Source organism: Periplaneta americana, chromosome 4 (genome assembly GCF_040183065.1).
Source record: "Periplaneta americana isolate PAMFEO1 chromosome 4, P.americana_PAMFEO1_priV1, whole genome shotgun sequence".
NCBI lineage: Eukaryota > Metazoa > Arthropoda > Insecta > Blattodea > Blattidae > Periplaneta > Periplaneta americana.
The window spans coordinates 183,207,894-183,230,033 of record NC_091120.1 but is presented as its reverse complement, the minus strand read 5'-3'; the positions used below and the strand labels follow the sequence as shown (position 1 = coordinate 183,230,033).

At 37.0% G+C, this 22,140-nt stretch overlaps 1 protein-coding gene across 1 annotated transcript in view; it reads right to left on the bottom strand.

Moving 5' to 3' along the window:
* Window positions 1-6,909: 6,909 nt before the first annotated feature.
* The window catches only part of LOC138698976 (lipase 3-like), a 39,827-nt gene continuing 24,596 nt past the window's right edge, over window positions 6,910-22,140 (bottom strand). The window contains exons 7-8 of the mRNA XM_069825164.1: window positions 11,700-11,839; window positions 6,910-7,124 (exon numbers count right to left, since the gene is read on the bottom strand). Coding sequence (XP_069681265.1) covers window positions 6,975-7,124; window positions 11,700-11,839 — 290 coding nt within the window. The 3' untranslated portion in view covers window positions 6,910-6,974. The remainder of the gene's footprint in view (window positions 7,125-11,699; window positions 11,840-22,140) is intronic.

The window sequence follows — 22,140 nt, the reverse complement described above, 5'->3', positions numbered from 1 at the left end:
TGCTCAGATTAGAATAACAATTTTCATTCTCATACAATCAATCATTCTGAATTCAGTGGTATAAAAGACAACTAATTAGTTTCGTATCCAAGTGCAAAAGAAGGGTCCTAACTGATAACCTGTTTTCCCAATTTGCTAAGTGTACATCATTCCTCAGGTGCACATTATTTCCTACAATTTTCACTTATATGCCTTGTATTTTTTTAAATTACTTAGTAAAGTATACTGTAAATTCTAAAGCAAAATTTAATTCAATATTTCACCCCTAGTGAAAGAGAAAAATATTGAACTTTGTTTAACATTTTTTTGCAATTTTTTCAATGCATATATATTTTTTTCTCGTGTTATGTGCGTGATATTCATAAACCCATAGGTATACTAAGTAGAATACAGACTGCAAAAAACACTGTAAAAAGTTTATGTAAATTGATTAAGTAGTTTCAGAGAAAAATGCACTTAAGTTTGAAAACTGCATTTAAAAAAGAAGGATGTATGAATTACATGCACCGTCAAATTTCAAGAGGCTATTTAAAGGGCTTATCTGCAGAACTACTCCCCACAATATGTATATTGTTTTAAAGAGCAAGTTTTGTACTTTTTAATACACACAATAAAAAATCGACTTTTGACCCTTAATCACTACCTGGTTCCCTTAAGTTTTTTTAGGTTTAATAAAATTCACATATACGACTCCTAAGATCATGATTCGGAAAAGTATTGAAGAAATTAGGAGTTCAGAAGCAAGGGGAAAAAATAGGTAAATGTTACAAATCCGCTCCCTACTAATAACCTTAATCTAACATGAATCCAACTTCATGCTTGCCGACCACCTCTTATATTTTGTCGAAAACATACTCATAAATTGTTTTATGTAATTTTTTCTCAGGGTGCTCTCCACTACTGACCTTTACGGAGTGATTTGAATGTTTGATTGTTGACCTTGTGGACTGGAATTCCTGACTGAACTAATGTTATGGTAAGATCTGCAGAAAACTGACTTGATGACTGCTGCTCTTCAGATCCCTAAGTGAGGGCTTAGGTTGTGGTTTGTGAAGTTCAACATTTTTCGCCTGCTTGCCTTACTGGATGTGTTGGTTTATTCTGTCCCTTTGGTGCTTTCCTCGATCGCAATATTTACATCGCAGATAACACGTCGAAGAATTAGACCATCAGTTTCGATGAATTGTATCTTGAATTCTTCTGAAAGTGCATTCAACTTTTAGCATGACAATGACGAGTAGTGGTTCCGTCTACTATAACACTAACACAACCAACTAGAGCTACTATGGTCCGTGCCAGGAATCTGTGGAGTAACTTCGCGCAAGTGGGGGCAGAGTCTGTCTGTACCGGAGTGTATTGCGGGCAGCATCAGCTCGAGTCCGCTAAGAGGTAAGATGCTCGTGGTAGAAGGTAGAATTCAGATACAAATTATCCCCTCCTGCAAGCGATTGCTCGCTTCGTTCAAGCAATGCCTCCTCCCAGAGCAGTCATTGGTCCTACCCCTCCCACATATCACTTGGGCAGAGGTCTTCTTTCGTCTCTCTACTCCACAGATTCCTGGGACGTACCATAGCAACTAGAGCAACTAATGAATGAATTAATTAATGAATGTTGAAGTGAATGAGTGAGTGAGTCTTGGCTCTAATCATAATTGTCTTTGATAACAAATTATTTCTTTAAATTAACTGAAGAACGATTACGTATTTACGTCAATATTCATAGCGTGAACGATAAACTGCCAAACGTAGACAGATAATATATAGATCTGCTGAACAAAATGTCTAGTCAAATATAATTATTTGTTATAATTATATTTTAACTAGTGGCTTGTGCAGCAAATGCTGCTGCAAACTAAGTTCGTTAGACGTTCAAACAAAAATTTTTCAGATTTATTTTCAATGAAGAATACTTGTCTTTTTGATAGTTATTTGCTTCATAATAATCAAACATACTCCCTCTGAATGGATTTTTTTAGGCCAAATACTTTTTCTTGAACATATCCAACTTCAGTTTTTGAGTTTCAACGCGAAAACGCAAGTATCAATGTCAGGACGATAGCAGTAGCTATTTCAGGTCATTGTGGATTGTAGGCAAAAGTTAAAAAAATGTCAGGTTTGCTAAGCTTTCGAACAATAGCATTTTCGTATAGCTGCTGCATGTAGAACTTGAAATGAAGAGCGTAAAATCATTTTATCCTACTAAGAGATCTTGCTGAAATGATCTGGAGGGTACAAAATTTTCTAGCCCTCTTATTTTATCAGTAAGTAATACCTTTTTATCTTTCCTCAGGAACTGTAATTTTTGCGCTCTCTCGAGCCAATACCGAAGACAATGACACATATCAATATCTACACTACACCGCCATTAAGTACATGAAAAAGACCCAAACCCACTGGGTTAATAAGTATAAAAATATTTGATTTTTAATAACAATATTGTTATCCTACTTAAGTTTTGTAGTTACATATAGCAGCCACTCAGTAAATTATAGAAATGAAGATCTAAATTAAGATATTCTCTACATTTACTTACATAACCTCAAAACGTTTCGCTTTCATGTCATCAATATAGCATCAATATTATGTACAAGTAATGAAGAATAGATGCATCATGTTATTAACTATAATAATATTTAATTTCTAATGATAATAATGTCATCAAACCACCTCAAGTTTCGTAGATTTCAATATCCAATACACAGCTCTACTCAGAAAATTATTATACACTGCAGAATCAGTTTTTAATAACAAATTGAATTGAGCTCTAAATATGTCGGCAATCATGCAGGTCATGGCCTTCGTGTAATAGCCTATTGTTTATTGTAGTGTGTGTTTTGTTCTGAAATTCAATCAAGTCGGCCGTGATTCGATAAAATTAGTTCTCAAAACTGACAACAGATGGATTTTGGAAAATAGGAAAATTATGTAGGAAAATTGACATTTCACTGAAAACTACTACTTTTCCGAAAAATTTTGGGTTCCAAGCTTCAAAATGAGGGGCCATTTATTAAAATCCGTTCAGCCGTTTTCTCGTAATTTCCATTACCAGTTCAAATTATATATATAGATTTGCTCTTCATAATTCCACGTTATTGGTGCAGCTGCTATATTTTTGCAATCTCAATCTTTTCAGTCAGATGCTCTCTGTGCAAGACACAAAATTCACTTTTATTATCTTTATTGGTTATTGTGCTATCAGTCTAGTTGTTGTCACTATACAGCAGAACCCCGATTATCCGTCACCCTATTAACCGATTGTTGGATTATCCGTCTGTCATTCTCTCCTTTTTTGTTGAAAAAAAAAAATATCGAGTATTGAACAATACATTAGTACTATTTTTTTTTTATAGAGAGTGATATCACAAGTCTTTATCCTTACACATTATGATCTACTGTTCGAGTGACCTGTTTAATTTCTCCGCAAAACATCTTCCAGAAGTGCCAAAAGAATACATGTTGTGTTAAGTACCGAAGAGAAGTGCATATAATTGAGTGGTTTTGGAAAAGAGCAATTGTGGTTCATCTGACATGGGAATACGAGATTGGAGTTACAACTGTGCGAGATTTAATAAAAAACAAGGATAAAATGTATAAATTACTTAAATCTATAACATGAGACCCATACTTTTCCTAGCTTTCCAAAGAAATCCATCATAGGAAGTTTCCTTGACCCTTAAAAACCCGTCATTGACATTCATTCTTTCATTCATTCATTCATAGTGTCCTATCACTGCAAACTCAGCATTCTCCAGTCTTTCCTATTATCTGCCTTCATTTTAGTCTCCGTACATGATCCATATATTTCAATGCCGTCTATTATTTGATATCTTCTTCAACCCCGAACTCTTCTCCCGTTCACCATTCCTTTCAGTGAATCCTTCAGTAAGCAGTTTCTTCTCAGTCAGTAACCCAACCAATTCCTTTTTTCCTCCTGACCAGTTTCAGCATTATTCTTTCTGCACCCACTCTTTCCAACACTCTTTATACTTAAAACTTTTGATTCATTACCTAATGTGTTACAACACATGACCACGGAGAAAATTACGAAACTGCTTTATGTAGCACTTAATTTATGAAAGTCTTCTGTGGTACCGATTATCCGATTTTTTCGATTAACCGTTCAGCACAACCCTTTCATTACCACGGATAATAGAGGTTCTACTGTAGTATCTTCTTTTGAGGGTTCGATACTTGCGCAGGATATATAATGCTTCAAGTTCTTTCACCACATAATTGCCATGGGCAATCAGAACTTCAATTTGCTTGGGATCAGTGACTTGTTGGTTCTTCATGAAAGCTCGTTTGAGACGAGATCGAAAATAGTCATAACCTTGTGGATATTCTCGACCAAAATGTAACAAATTCATTAATAATAATAATGTGTGAGCCGGCACACTGAAGATCATGGCTTCATTAAAGATCGGACATCCTCTGTCCTTTCTTCGTGGAAGTTTTCTCAAGCAGGTAGGCTACACATTAAATGAGAAAGATCTCTTCCAACGAAATAGAGTTAGGAAATGATCCCAGGATGGAGGCAGCATTCCCTCGCTGAACCGCTGAAATATGTTTAACCAAGTTGTTCTGTTTAGACTCATTTCATTATAATATTCATTTGTTTTCATTTACAGGATGTAATAGTGTCATAAATAATGTATTAATTTCTGATATTGATGCTTAAAAATATAAATGAAGTGTTTTAATTTGTAAATTACTATATTTGAAATAATGATAGTAGACTAATATATACATTTTGACTGAACGTGAATGTCATTGCCCCGGAACATTTTTTCCCTTCAAATTATTCAAGCCTGTTTTACAGGAACCTTTATCTGAAAGCTAGATTACTATAATATATACGTTACTGTGGCGGTCATAAGGGAGGCCAAGGTTATACTTAAAAGACCACAGTGTCACAGTAGACGAAGAAGAAGAAGAAGAAGAAGAAGAAGAAGAAGAAGAAGAAGATACCACAGTCTAGTATATACAGTCGCGAAGCTCAATACGTAGTAAATATGCAAACATTAGATAGTTGCTCACCACTAGGATCGCTAATGTCGCCTTATTATAGGCAATGGAAAATAGCACCGTCACAGTATATTGTTTTTAGCACCCTCAAAACTCAAGCTTCGTGACTGTATATAGTAGACTCTGAAGATACGTTACTGTAGGTACGTTAACAGAAAACCACAATTTCAAGTCACATAGAGTTTGTGTGAACTCGATGTTGGTTTCTGGCGTCTTATCAACCCACTCGAGTTATGTGAATATAAGGGGAAAAATTGAGATGGTGTCGGGTGAAGTTCCTCGGTAGCTCAGTTAGTAAGAGCGTTGGTGTGTTCAGTCACAGGTCCCGGGATCGATACCTGGTCCCGGAACAATTTTTCCCTTGAAATTATTCAATAAATATCATTGCCAATGACCTTGCGCCCAACACAACAGACCATTAATAGAGGGTTCCTACAAAAGACCTTTCCGGTTTCGAACACATGTAATTTACTTTCTATGAATCTGAGGTGCATGAAAATAGCACCAATGGAAAGAGAAGCTAAAAAGATTAGCTGTGGCAACATTGTTTTCCTAGTTGATAACACTGCCTCTTAATAACGCATATAAACTTATTTGTTCATTGTTGAGGCGAAATGGCTGCTTTAGAGGACAGAAAAGCTTGATTTTCATGTGAATGAGTAGGTTATTAATGTGCAACGGTATTACCGAACAAGGTTTAGTGCAGATTCACCCAGTGCGCCTACAATCCGTAGGTACACTGATTTTTAAGGCGAGATTCTTCGCAAGCGGTTGCGATTTCATCCGTACCGACTACAGTTGCTGCCAGCCCTAAAACCAGAGCACAAGGTGCTACGAAGAAACATTTGCATAGGTATGCAGACTTTAATTGATAACGATGATGAATTTATTCGTTTCGTGTGTTTTCTGACGAAGCCACTTTTCATCTCTCTGATAAGGTGAACAGACATAACCTCAGAATGTGGGGGTCGGTCCGCGTATCTACGTGGAACTTGCCTATAGGCTTTATGTGTGCCGTGTTACAAAATCTTTAAGGTAAGGAACTAACCTTTTTGAGTTTCTCTTTGCATTGGTCCTTTTTTTCATGCAACAGAGATTCATAGAACGTAAATTACATGTGTTCAAAACCGGAAAGGTTTTTTGTAGTTAAATATAGTAAACATAACCTATAATTTCCATATGACACAACATACATATGTAGTGGCAGGGCATTGGAAACCACTAAAATTAGACAGAAAGGGGCAACTGGTACAGTAAACATAATCTATAATTTCAACATATCTAAATATCCTTGCGATGCAACTGAAAATTATTGAATCGTGCATAAATGAATGTACAAGAGTTTCGCAATATTTAATCGAAATAAAGGCAGGTATTACACATAAGAACAACGTTATTTTCACAACAAAAATAATACTACACCTTAACTCGCAAGAAATTATGTCTGAAGTGTCTCCTAATCATTGCTTTAAATTTTATTAATGCAATTACACTACATTTTAGAGAAATGCATGTTACTCTTTATGCATTCCAACTAATTTATATGGTTGAAACGCCGCCCTTCGTGATCGGGTTAAGCGAGTCACATGGTCTGCCTTACAGCCTGTATTAGATCACGATGGCAGTGACACAGAGTGAGAGAGAGAATTTCGAACTTTCCGAGAAAATGAAGTGCAATATGTAGCAGCGCTGTAAGACATAAATGACAATTTATATTTCTTCACTCTACCGTACAAATGCCGATTTTTCGGAAAACCGTCTGAAAAGGAACAAAATGTTGTCTTATGTTTTGTTAGTTAAGTCTACACTTCTAGAAATCGTATTTGAAAAGGAATATATTCCTTCTATCTTGCAGAAATTAAACAAGGAAATATGTGTCCAAATCTTTATTTCTCTAAATATACATAAATCACAGTTATCAATTTGATTCAACGAATAGATTTTTCTACATTAATAGTTTCTAAATAACTCGATGACTCTTTCATACACCAAGGTAGACGCATTCATAGCCCAAAGGAAGTCTAAGTGGTTGAACTTGTCAAATGGAATGTTGTATTTGTCTACCAAGTTTGGTAGCTTACTGGCTAGTGCCTCCACATCCTGAAATATGTATGTTATCAATTAAATTGAGCATATAACTTCATATATAATAATAATAATAATAATGATAATAATTATTATTATTATTATCATCATTATCATCATCGTCATCGTTGCATTAAATGTGCCAGAATAAATAAATAATTAAACAAATAACGTAACATTTTTAAAACAATTATTCACTAGCAGAATTCTTTCTTGTAAAAGTCAAACCACATCCAACACAGCAAGGATTTATTGAATTCACACTGCAGTAACCAATATGGGAACATATGCCTATTTAGATAAGACTGCATCTATAATTTTTTACTTGGTGATTTAACGACGCTGCATCAACCGCGAGATTATTTAACGTTGATGGGATTGATGATAGTGAGATAATATTTGGCGAGATGAGGCCGAGGATTCGCCATAGATTGCCTGACGGTTGGGGAAAAAATTGGAAAAATCCCGAGGTAACCAGCCCAAGCGGGAATCGAACCCATGCCTGTGCGCAACTCCGGATTGATAGGCAAGCGCCTTAGCCGACTGAGCTACATCGGTGGCTGCACTCACAATTGAAACACGTAGAAAAATTGATGCAATATACATCGATTTGAGCAAAGCTTTCGATGTAGTTCCACATGCACTTTATAAGTGGCAAACACTGTTATCTCTGTAAGTTAAGTAAATTTCTGTAAAAACTCTCCTTGGCAAGACAATAAAATTCTATGTAAGACTTGCCAATTCATTTACAGATCTTTTATTTTATCTCTGCCTCTGTGCTACGTGACTGTTTCCGGTGAAGGAGAGAAGAGAATAGCAAAGGCTGTAATACTTTTCAATACACTGACGCCCACGACTAAGATAAGTCTGTTACTTGCTCATGTCACTTTTCAAATGACGAAGCACTAAGTCAGCGGTGCATATTCAATTCCGAACAGGCTGAAGCAAGCGGCGGACAGATTGCTCTGTATGCGAATTAACTTCCCTTACAAAAACGCATCGAAAGGGGGGTAGCGGTGCAATGGTTGCATACGTTAAGTAGAGCAGCAATGTATAGAAAAAGGAGACATGCTGTTCTTAATGGGTGGAAAAACATTGCATTACTAAGAAATGAAGTATTTAGAGACGCTAAATGAAAATTATTCATCACAAATTAGAGCTCTTCTGTCGCCCTCATTTCGCAAATCCATGAAATTTGCCTCCGAAGTTTCAGTTAAAATTAATTTATCTTTCGCACGCCGCACTGCTGAAATGTACGTATAATGACGAGAACTTCTTTAGCTTTTACAATTTCTTAAACTATGAACTGAATTTGAGGATTCATAAATTTTCAGCGAAAATTAGTATATTACGATTTTGAACTACACATACATACCGGTAGGCTTTCATGAACCTAACAAATCCCGGATTAAAGGCCAAGCTATTCGATCATGATAAGCAACCTATGCTTAAACTTGCTTCTTTAAATAACATTCTGTGAGACGTAATAAGGCTGGTGTGAGGCGGAAATCAAACAGATTCTGGCGAAATTTTATCTTAAAAGATTTGTTTTCGTATTACAGTACTGCTATAATGACGTCAATGATGTAATACTTCAGCAGTTTCGAAAGTTGTATACGTGAACGCAGTTATTCTTAAATTATTCACTGCCTATTGCACTGTAATGTACTAGGAACATTTTGTTGGTTGATCAAAATCATGCATATATAAATTACATCTTCTGATGTGAAATAATTGTATTGCATTTATTGAAAATGTGTAAAAAAAAAGTATAAAGAGTTACTGCATCTCTACTTCATAATTTTGTTCACCCTTGTCTTTTGGTCGCTCCTATTTGTATAGCATGTAGTCTGTTGCCAGAAAGCACGCGAAAAATTCTAGGTCGTTTGCGCGCTAATTCTTATACAACCCTGCACTAATACAAACTTGTTTCCAGGTGTACATCCGTAATAGCGTCATCGTATTACAAATTATGTTCTTTAAGAAAATCTTTGAATATCCTGTGATTCACTTCACGTGACCAAATGAAAATTACCTCCTTCTTCATGAATTTGAAACTTTCATCAAATTTAGCAACAAGATTAGGATGCAGTGACATGTTAATAACTGACCAATACTCAAATTATTCTGAATAGGAACACACTCCATTCAGAGGCCCGTTTTTACAGTTCATATGTCCGGAAAGTCACTGTACAGTGACACTTATAATTTCTACTAAAAATGACGTCCACACATGCACACGTCTCTGCACGTTGGCGATAACTTTTCTCTGAATTTCTTGGTTAATTTGTTTGATGTTAGCCGTTATTGCATACCGTAGTTCAAGTGCAGTATGCGGATTGCCTTCGTATACCTTTCCTTTCAGGAATTCCCACATAAAAAAGTCGTGTGTTGGTGTCGTATCTGGTGATCGGGCAGGCCACCCTCCCCTCGAAATGATACGATTGCCGAAGAAGTCGTCAAGAGTATTTAGCGGTGTGAGCTGTTGCTCCGTCTTGCTGGAATCATCCTTCGTAGATTTCACGTTCCCTCAGACGTGATATGAATGAGTGGATAATCTGGTTAAAGTACCGTTCTGCGGTAATGGCTTCATCGTAGCAAATGGGGCCTGTAATGCGCTTCCTAGTCACAGCACACCAAACACCAGCCTTTTGGTCGTGGAGAGGAAGTTCCTTAAATTCGTGGGGGTTTCAGTAACTTATTCCACAAGCGAGTTGTCTCGCTGTTAACGTACCCACACAAATGTAAAGAAAATCACGTGCAGAACATCTTCACTTTCTTCAGACAGGAAGTCCTGAAACAATTTGCAGTTTTGAACACGGGCCTCGTGATCTCTATCGTTCAGCAGACACTCCGTACGGATATAAAAGCAACTTCTTTCTCAGAATATCGCGAATAGTCTTAGCCACATTAGCTTGTTGTAAGCCGCCTCACGGACTTCTGTGGGTTCCTGAGCACCCTATCCCCGATCTCTGCTGCCGTAGATGGCCTACCACGACGATCAGCATCGTGAACACTGCCAGTTTCCCGAAACTTCGCTATGAGATTACGTTCAGCATTAGTAGGGACCGTACTTTGTCCCAGGAGACTATAAGATTAAGTATTGCTCGAGTTTTTAAGTAGATGACGAGAATGCATACATGCTAGCGAAATACTTGACTGACGGCTCACGCGAATCTTGTTTGGTAAAGTGAGGTAGAACAAAACATAGAACACTTTAACAATTACACTAATATTTATAATTTAAATTATTTATACTATGTACAATATAATACGCTATTTTTACTATTTACACTATAATAAAGAATGTAGAGCTACATTGCCCAACATTATTTACACTATTATGTAAGTCTACAGTGGTGTATATTGTAATGCAAAGTATTTTATTTCATAATACTATAGCTTACTTATTTTTTAAATTGTGTACGATAGTATAAAAAGACTGAAGTCAGACAGGTGTCATACACATCTTATGCGCGCATGAATTTTATTATTAGTCACGATGACATCATTCAAAATGCAACCATTGTATATCAGCAAGGTGTTTCAGTACAGATATAAAACATTAGGTTAGCCCTACTACATATTACTGCATAGTGTAATAGTGTATATTTAATACCGTCATGAGGATTAGCTCACCGCATGATCTCTAAAGAGCTCCCCTTTTTAGGAGGCCATAGCCCTTCACGGGAAATCCAAAGGCTATTTCATTCATTCATAATCTGACAGCAGTTTACAACTTTTCCGTGTTTTGTATTAATGCGCTTTACTTTTTCTTTCAATCAAAATCTTGTATATATTGTTGCAATAATATAAATTGGTAGATAAACTTTCGTTTAATACTTATAAACCACAATATTGCAAATTTTTAAAAACAAGAAAACATTTACAGAGAGGGACTAGTTTTCTGATTGCGCACTGGTGTACTTTGGTGTACAACCAATTGCGAGATCCTTTCCACCTGAATTTGTAGATACGAGGTACCATTATAACAGCGTGCCAAGTTTATACGTGTAAGTTAAATTTCACTGCACAGCTATTTTTGTCACCCTGGTAGTGTGTAAGAAAAGGCCTTATGGCCTTAACTCTGCTAGTATAAATAAATATGAAGACTACAGGGGAAAAACAATCAAAGTCACAATTCTCTTAAAGGTAATGTCATCTTCTAATTCCGTATATTACTGCAAAATGTATTGCTGTTCTTAATTAAAAAGTAGGAAAGGATGACTGTACCCGTGGTGATATTTCTTCTTCATCAGTTTTGATAAGAAAAACATACAAATTTTTCACTAATATACTGAATTAGATAATGACGTCACCCTTAAGAGAATTGTGACTTTCATTGTTTTTCCCTTGTACTCTTTATATATTATTATTTTTTTTCCGACATAAACTGTACTGTCCTAGTATTCGCCTCGATAGACTTGTGAAACCACGAAACACCCAAGGTAGGATAGCCACCTACTGGAATCGAACAGCGTACTTACCGAATACAAGCATTGAACGGCCGTGCTGTATATGTGTTATTCGTACCATACAATGTCAGTTGGCAACACTGTATTGACTACAAATTCATTGAAGCCTACAAACCTTTACACTCGACAGCCAGTCATTGTTGGCGTAGAGGAGAGCCACTGGCGCTGTGATTTTGTTGAGGTCGTAGTCAGGAGGACTCAGGCTGCCGTACGTCATGAAATTCGACAGACCGTAGTCATATTCACGGAACTTTCCTGCAACAACAGAAAACAGAAAATACACCTAATATAACATTGACAAGTATCAGCCTTATTATTTCACTATGTTAATATGATGGTGTATTACGCTTTCGTTTTAAATAATTTTCCATCCCATTGTGGCTTGGTTCTAAAAGGGCCAATGTCAATTTTTTGCACTTTTGAGTTATATACACTTTCAAGCTTATCTCGGTCTGTTCTTCCATATACTAAAAGGGCCAATGTCTGCTGCAGTTAATGTGGAAGGTACAGAGCATTCATAAGCCAATGTCATAGGTTCACTGTACAAAATAAGCAAACTTCAAACCAATTTATCTCAAAACTAACATTTTTGACATTGGCCTTCTTAGAACCAAGACACAGAATTTATTGTTGCAGTGAATAACAAACCGCTTTTCAAGTTTTCAAAGGAGAACAATTGCCTGTTGTATGTTGCTAGAAAAAACAGCCTCATAACTAGAGAAACTTCGTTCCACTTCTACAGAAACAATGGGGGCATGTTTGAAATATTTTACATCTCAAAATCTGTATCATTATTACAAAAATTTCCTCATTTGAAATTAAGTCACAAATTTCGTCCTCGGCATCTTGCTATTATTCTCCTTTACAAGACGTTGAATGTCGCCTGTTACGAATAGCAGTATTCGGTCGTAATGTAACCGATCAACTAAAGTTCACTGTTGGACGAAACACACTGAAATCCCCCACCTCAACGCAATTACAGTAGCGTGCAAATTAATCCGAACAACGTAATTACTTATACAAAAACACTCAAACGGGATAAAAAAAAGGATCTAAGACATACCTCTGTAATCTATGTGGCATCCCTTGTTCCTAATAACAGCTCTGAGACGATTTAGCATGGATTCCACTAATTTCCCACAAATATTCTTCATTTCTTCATCGCGAAACCATACACCAATGAGGGCAGAAATCATCTTCTCCTTTGTAGAACAATCCATTTTTTGCATTCTTCTTTTGCAAATTGACCACAAGTTCTCAATGGGGTTGATGTCGGGTGAGTTGCCTGGCCAGGGGAGTACCTGAATATTCTTCTTGTTGAAGAATTCTGTGGTTTTTCGAGACGTATGGCATGGTGCCAGGTCTTGTTGGAACACACCTCTGCCATCCGGAAATGATTTTTGCAGCTGGGGTACGATTCTGGTGTCCAATATGTGAATATATTTGTCAGAATTCATCATTCCCTTGATAGGTATTAATGCTCCAGGCTCTTCATGTGTAAAACAACCCCAAAACATTACTTTAGGAGGGTATTTGGGTGCTTGTTGGAGATGAGCTGCTGTTACTTTTTCGGATCCTTTCCGTACGTAAGAAACACGGTGGCCGTGGACCTCGAAATGAGACTCATCGGAAAAAAGTACATTCTTCCAGTCATTTACTGTCCAGTGTTGATGTAATTTTGCCCACATTAAGCGTTTTTTGCACATAACAGGGGTTAGAAGTTGCTTCTTAATAGGCTTACGAGCCCTTCGTCCAGCTTCCAAAAGCCTACGCCGCACTGTTGTGACGTGAATATTCGCCCCAGTGGTAGCCATTAACTCGCGGGTTAAGTCGACAGCAGTTAGTCTAGGATTTAATTTACTTTTCCTGACAATTAAACGATCATCTGCAGGTGAAGTCTTCCTTTTCCGGCCACAGTTTCCTTTTTACTGGGGTGTGATGGATCCAGTCTCCCTGTATCGTTTTATGATCGAATTAACAGTAGTCAAACCGGTGTGACATTCTGCAGCAATTTTCCTCTGTGTCATAGAAGAATGCTCTGCTAGTGTTATAATTTTAGACCGTTTTCGTGGAGTTGTATCCATTTGTGAAGACGACAGAACGTACACAGGATTGCAGTATTAAGTCTTCAACACAACTGAAATACTTATAAGTACAAAACGACAGGCAAAATGTCACATATTATAAAAAAAATAATGACAGACCTTGAACAATGGAATTACACGTAGCGGTATGAGCAGCTGTGAGGCCAACAATGACAGAAAATGTAAAAATATGTCGTGTTCGGATTAATTTGCACGCTACTGTACGTACCGATACCTAAAGTCAGAGCCGCATGAAGCGTAATGTAACAGCATACAATTGAAGGGCTCGGTGCAATAAGGTGCTAACCCTCACTTTTGTGAAAATTGAGATTTATACACAAACATACGTGGAATAATATTGTGCACTTTCTGTCAAAAGTTGGCTCTGATATGAGTATAAATTTCGCAGCAGTAAATGCATATCCTTTTTCTAATCAATGTTCAGTGTCATTTGTTTTGAGCAATAAGGCGCCAACCTATACCAAGTTGGAAGGAGAAAGTAGTAAAATGAACAGATTCTAAAAAAAAAAGTTAATTGAAACGATGACGTGAGTAACTAAACTGATGATAGCATCGACGACCCAGATTATATTTTATCTGAATGGAAATGAAGGCACATCGGAAGAGGTAAGGATTAATTTAATTTCTCATTATTAAAATAGTATTGAGGGATGACACCTTCTTGCAACAATGTTAAACGTTATAGAAGTTACATATATAGGATATATATATATGTATATATATATATATATATATATATATTATTTTACTCCACTGTTTCAGTGTGAATTAAACATATCAAGGTAGCCTGAGATCAGTAGCATCAAATTCCCTCCAAACAGGAAAAGAAAGCATCACCATTAAGACTGGGAACGTTTTAAACACAAGAGAAGGAAAAATAAAGGACAACAATATAGTTCACTATTCAACAAAGAAGTTATTCAAACTAGAGCGATCGTGATATTGGTTGTATTCTCGGAGATATTGTTCCACCGTTTATACTACAGAAGACTGGTCATATACAGGGTGTATCAAAAGGTCAAGTCAAGCCTTAAGGAGGTGATTCAGGATCTTATTTGCAACAAAAAATCCTAATACACTTTTTAAATATCCATCCCTGTTTCCGAGTTACACGAATATCACTACCGCATCTATCCCCATTTGATTCCACACCTAATGGACCTGTTTGCTTGAGAGAAGGTAGGCTAATTGTCAGTTGTCTAGAGCAGATACTCAAAATGTCCCCCTTTCGCACGAATACGCACTTCAGCACGCCGTCTGACCTCTCGCTGCTCATTATCCAATCCGTGCTGGTGTATCTCCATTGCAGCCGTGTTAATCTTTGCAATGAGCTCTTCCCTGCTTGCTATCTCCGTTTGGTACACTTTCTCCTTCTTGCCGCCCCAGAGAAAGAAGTTCAATGGTGTTAAGTCTGGGGACAGGGCTGGCCAGGCAACTGTGGTATCAACTATACGGTACTCCACCACATTTCAGACTTCCAGTACGCCAATGGATCACCACTTTCGAGGTAGATGGATTGAAAGGGATGGTCCTATTGCCTTTGCTCGTTGCAAAGATTAACACAACTGCAATGGAGATACATCAGCACAGATTGGATAATGTGCAGCGAGAGGTCAGACGGCGTGCTGAAGTGTGTATTCGTGCGAAAGGGGGACATTTTGAGTATCTGCTCTAGACTACTGACAAATAGCCTACCTTCTCTCAAGCAGACAGGTCCATTAGGTGTGGAATCAAACGGGAATAGATACAGTAGTGATATTCGTGAAGCTCGGAAACGGGGATGAATATTGAAAAAAATGTATTAGGATTTTTGTTGCAAATAGGGTCCTGAATCACCTCCTTAAGGCTTGACCTGACCTTCTGATACACCCTATTTAATCTTAAATGCTAATACAAAAAAGAAGTTTACAGTAACGAAGATGCATCAATTGGACTTTAAAAATTGTTCGTCCATTGACTTATTCAATACTGAAGAAAATAGTTTCAGATTCAAAGAAACCTCTCCAATTTTCAAATCTCTCTTTGTTTAAGACTGACTCAGCTTTACCAGGCATTTTAGAGTTTGGTTACACTTACTAGCATGAATGGTCATTAGCCCTACATTCAGTACACTCTCAAGAAATGGGGTCTTCATAGTTCAACAATTTCAATTTGTGATTTACAACCTAAATATTCAACACAACTTCCTATAGAGAGTCGAAAATTAGCAGATGTAATGTCACTTCTGGAATAGATCCCACCAGTACATTATGCTTTCTACAGGAATCTCGTTACTCACGGTACTGCAGGTGAAGAACATTAACCTGAAAATGTGGATATACTTGATGATATATAGTGCATGGTAAAATTGAATTGCTGTAATGCCACTTAAATTTCGGCTAGTGTATGGGACCAGTGCCCACCCAGCATCGTGATGCACAAGGGGAGCTGCGATAGGTAGCGAAATCTGATTACGAAAGCCGCTATAACGGCTGGGAGGATCACTGTGCTAACGATACGATACCTGCATTCTGGTTGGATGATCGTCCACCTCTACTTCGGCATATGGACGTGAGGTCAGCAGCCGGCTGGACGATCATGGTCTTTCATGGACTGTCGTGCCTCGGATTATTATTATTATTATTATTATTATTATTATTATTATTATTATTATTATTATTATTATTATTATTATTATTATAAGCAAATCTTGTTGTAAACACAGTATAATACAACGTTAAATTAGAATGTCCAAGTGTAGAGGACAAATTCAGATATTATTTATTATAATTCTAATTTAGTTAGGTTGTATAAGTGTTCAGAATAAATTTATGTATGTAATTCATTCGTAATCCCTCTCAAAGCAGTGTCCAACCATCTGGTGCAATAAGGTGCTAACCAACATAGACATTCCCGGTTATCAAATATGCCTGTAATATAAATCTTCCAAATTCGGTAAAATGTTTCAAAATTACATAAATGTAACTTAAGAGTCAAGCTTCACATTTAAAGCAGTTCCAGCATTTAAATTTCAATATTTGGAATTATGGCTTTTTCTAAACTTTAAAATGCTCATATCTCAGAAGTAACTACGTGTGGGTTAACACCTTATTGCACCGAGCCCTTCAATTCTTAACACTACTAATGAGAAAGTAAAAATTGGAATATAGGCTATATAGCGTGTCTAATATTTGTATGTGTTCATAAGTAGGCCTACTCTCAACTATGTTGTCTGTAATTTTTTTAGTTGGTTATTTAACGACGCTGTATCAACTACTAGGTTATTTAGCGTAGATTAGATTGGTGATAGCGAGATGGTATTTGGCGAGGTGAGATCGAGGATTCGCCATAGATTACCTGGCATTCACCTTACTGTTGCGGAAAAGCTCGGAAAAAACCAACCAGGTAATCAGTCTAAGTGGGGCACGAACCCGCGCCCGAGAGCAACTTCAGACCGGCAGGCAAGCGCCTTAACCGACTGAGCCATGTCTGTAATTTGTTTGCTTCACGTAACACCACCCGTGTTTAATTCTTCCTTACAGTGTTATTACTAGACTTCGTGGAATTGCCACGAGAATCGTAAGGTTTACTATGGACGCGGTATAGACTGTATGAGAAGGTGGCGTGCAACGGATGGAGTATGCCTCTGATGTAAACACTGAGCACTATACTGCGGTTACAATAAAACCTATATCCTGCATTCAAGAAATATAATGAATGATCATTGAAGTGTGAAATATCTAACCATGTAAATACACAATTATTTTGTAGTGAGATATATTAACTCTTAAAATTTAATGTAATATAACGCATCATCTTGAATATTTGCATTGCAGTGAAGAGTTACGTACATTTTGAGCGACTGCAAAGTGAACCTCCTCCGTTGGTCACTCAAAGAGTTTTTATATTGGGAAAATATACGTTCAACATCACACGACGCAACAGGTGCATATTTGAAGAACGGAAAGTCACTAATTTTTAGTACACCAACTTCAGACGTCTTGTCGTGACCTGATAGTACATCATTTATAATACGAAGTTGTGAATAGGCACAATTTTTAACAATAATGTTTGCCAACTTACATTTCACTTTTTCTGAAATTAGTGAATTGTTATTTTGGATAACGGTTTGTGATACTTTACACACTATATTAAGGGCTTCAGAGAGTTGTAGTTTAGACGATTCTAACAGGGTGATGCTTTTGGACACGATTTTAAAATTAGAATCAATGAACAGAATATCTTCCAATAGCTGTTTAGAAGGAAATGATTTATACAGCTGCAACAGCGGAACTGCCTATGCTATCCAATGCATAAATTACCTCCATTATTTTGCCGTAATACTCTGCATAATAATTAACAGCATCCAACCACGTTCCCCAACGGGTCAAGACTGGCTGCGGGGGTAAGGGTATTCCAGGGACAATTGTTTGGAACAGCAACACTCTCATTGTAGTATGTTTGATTGAATTCTTGTCTGCACTGAACAAATTTTAAGCTTTGACTATTCCAACCACAGTAATGCAAAAACAAGTGCTTACATAGGTATACATTAGCTGTAGCTGCTCTATCTATTTGGACCGCTCACATTTCTAAACATGAACTGCTTATGCTACGAGACCGGGCGGCGCTCACCTCTTCTATAGGCCTACTACCGTACATCGACATCCTGATTGCATGCTGCGTGTGGCAATTCAACGAAGTCTAGTTATTATTATTCAAGACCCATGTGCTCTTGAAGTCTGTATTTTGAGGAAAATGTTGGCCTTCACAAGTGCAGAAATATCTTATCTTAAAATAAGTATAGGCTGCCACGGTTACTTAAGTAAGCTCACTTCAGCGTCGCCAACATGAAATTTATTATATAATAATTATATGGTGCGCGATAAAATGGTCATAAATGAGAAGTAGGCAGTTCTGAGTTTGACTTCAATGTGAACATAACAAATGTAGCGCTAGATAACATAAAGGCTGCATGCCTATCCTCTTTGATAACCAGGCTTAGAAACTTTAGACCCGATAGATGAAAACAGAGCGATTTCAAGTTGGATAGCTGGACTGTAGTGGGTGGGGGCAGTGATGGTAGCGACCTACCTGTCGTCCCATGTGCTTTATTTACTCAGTCATACACATAAGGCACAGAGAGGAGGTACTGTTCTGACAATAAAAACAGTCCCGTACACCTAGTTCACTTTATCAGAAGAGAGGACAGAAGATAGCTAGTAGACTAGATTTGATCTGTACATGTGGTTATCTATGTGATTAATCTAAGATTTCATCAATATAGAATTTTGTTATTGTAGGTTTAATTTGTAATTTAGTAAATACAAAAATATTCTTTGTTCTTAACTTCTATGATAAAATGTCTAGCTTTCATTAATCAGGTATTCTTGTCGTACTTTAATTTTTATTGTAATTGTAATTGTAAATTTAATATTAATTGTAATCTTATTGTTCATGTTATAGTTGTAATCCCCTGGTAGAGGGGCAGAGAAGGCCTGACGGCCTTATCTCTACCAGGTTAAATAAATAAATCTAATCTAATCTAATATATGCGATATTCTGTGACATAAAAGACATGCTAGCAGGGAAGAAGTCTACGGACACTGCTGGGGTAGCGAAGATAGATTTCAATGACTTGGTGTTTTTTCGTTTTGCATTCATTACATCATCCACACCTGTAGAGTAACGGTTAGCGCGTCTGGCCGCGAAACCAGGTGGCCCGGGTTCGATTCCCGGTCGGGGCAAGTTACCTGGACCGCGGACTCATTTCACTGGCATTATCATCTTCATCTCATTCACACGCTAAATCACGTAAGATGTTGATAAAGCGTCGTAAAATAACCTACTAAAATAAATCCATTACATCCTGTGATGTAGAGCGGAGCTTCTCCCAATGTAGCCTCTGTCTTGCCGACTACCAAAGAAAGTTTAGTTTTGAGACCTTCAGATTGTGTGTTGTAGTAGGCTACATTGTAACAGTACCATGTATTGTACTTCATAAGTTGTGTATGCTGTGCAGAATTATTATGTATGTTGAGTAAGTATTGCACTTGTGCTTATGACAGAAGCCGAAAGGCAGAGCATATTAATTAATTTTGAAAATTTTAATCTATGTAAAGATTAATTTTTTGGTCCTATAGAATTTTTCTCCTCTAACAATCATTTTATTTTAATGTTCGATAAATTAGTTGCCTTTTTTTGGAACGTCACTGTACAGTACCAACAGACTGGACTGAACTTGGTTTCATGTACACATGTCTCTTCTTCTGCCGACTCCAACACAATGAAAAAGCTGTCTATAGTACGGACGGAGTAAACTTATTCTATCGGGTCCAAAATCTCGATGTCTGTTGATAATGATGTAGAGCTTTCGACTTCCAGTTCTTCATAATGATTTTTTTACCTATTTCAAACTTCGCTTTTGCTCCATTCAAAACTTGCAATTTGCGACTTATGTCGTTTTTATCGAGCAGCATACAATTATTTTGCCACGAGAGTCATCGAGCACAGAAGTTCTCTCTAGAATTCCACGGTAATTTCGGAGGAAAACTGCAGAACAAATAGGCCTACCTTCCTACTAAGCGCAACCAAATGCTTCTGTTTATCTCGTTTTACACGCAACTTGGTTTTTCCAATTATTTCTAATATTACATTTCCTGTTTATGTAAAAAAAAAATACCTCTTATCGCCATAAATTTCACTAACTGTCAGTCAGTACACAGGTATAGGTAAAACATATTATCTTTCTTTTGTGGCGTACAGTTAGGCTTGCTAACTTTCGTAAGTAAAAATTAGGGACACAAATGCTACTGACAATTTTATTTCATACATATCAATCAACATATTCAACAGTAGTACTCTTATAACAGTATATGAATATTTTAGCAGGATCACCTCATTTCATATGTAAAAAAAGTACAAAACTTGCCAAAATAACAACAAAATAAGTTGAAAAACAGTATCAATTCTTTAATGCTAACTCGTTGGAAACTAGGAACCCATCTTATTGATGTAAGCACTAACCTAATATAAACTAACATAACGTAATCAGAACTAACCTGAACTAACCTAACCTACCTACACAAAAGATTTCAGCCACTTACTTACTTACTTATTTACTTACTGGCTTTTAAGGAAACCGGAGGTTCATTGCCGCCCTCACATAAGCCCGCCATTGGTCCCTATCCTGAGCAAGATTAATCCATTCTCTATCATCATATCCCACCTCCCTCAAATCCATTTTAATATTATCTTCCCATCTACGTGTCAGCCTCCCTGAAGGTCTTTTTCCCTCCGGCCTCCCAAGTAACACTCTATATGCATTTCTGGATTCGCCCATATCTGCTACATGCCCTGCCCATCTCAAACGTCTGGATTTTATGTTCCTAATTATGTCAGGTGAAGAATACAATGCGTGCATTTCTGTGTTGTGTAACTTTCTCCATTCTCCTGTAACTTCATCCCTCTTAGCCCCAAATATTTTCCTAAGCACCTTATTCTCAAACACCCTTAACCTATGTTCCTCTCTCAAAGTGAGAGTCCAAGTTTCACAACCATAAAGAAGAACCGGTAATATAACTGTTTTATAAATTCTAACTTTCAGATTTTTGACAGCAGACTGGATGATAAAAGCTTCTCAACCGAATAATAACACGCATTTCCCATATTTATTCTGTGTTTAATTTCCTCCCGAGTATCATTTATATTTGTTACTGTTGCTCCAAGATATTTGAACTTCTCCACCTCTTCAAAAGATAAATTTCCAATTTTTATATTTCCATTTCGTACAATATTCTCGTCACGAGACATAATCATATACTTTGTCTTTTCGGGATTTACTTCCAAACCTATCTCTTTACTTGCTTCCAGTAAAATTCCCGTATTTTCCCTAATTGTTTGTGGAGTTTATCCTAACATATTCACGTCATCCGCATAGACAAGCAGCTGATGTAACCCGTTCAATTCCAAGCCCTCTCTGTTATCCTGGACTTTCCTAATGGCATATTCAAGAGCAAAGTTAAAAAGTAAAGGTGATAATGCATCTCCTTGCTTTAGCTCACAGTGAATTGGAAACGCATCAGACAGAAACTGACCTATACGAACTCTGCTGTATGTTTCACTGAGACACATTTTAATTAATCGAACTAGTTTCTTGGGAATACCAAATTCAATCAGAATATCATACAAAACTTCTCTCTTAACCGAGTCATATGCCTTTTTGAAATCTATGAATAACTGATGCACTGTACCCTTATACTCCCATTTTTTTCCATTATCTGTCGAATACAAAATATCTGGTCAATAGTTGATCTATTACGCCTAAAACCACACTGATGATCCCCAATAATTTCATCTACATATAGAGTTAATCTTCTCAAAAGAATATTGGACAAAGATTTCAGTCACTCTTCTCGGAAAAAAAAAAAAAAACAGGGCGTTTACGTGATTTATTATCAGAGCTATCAGATC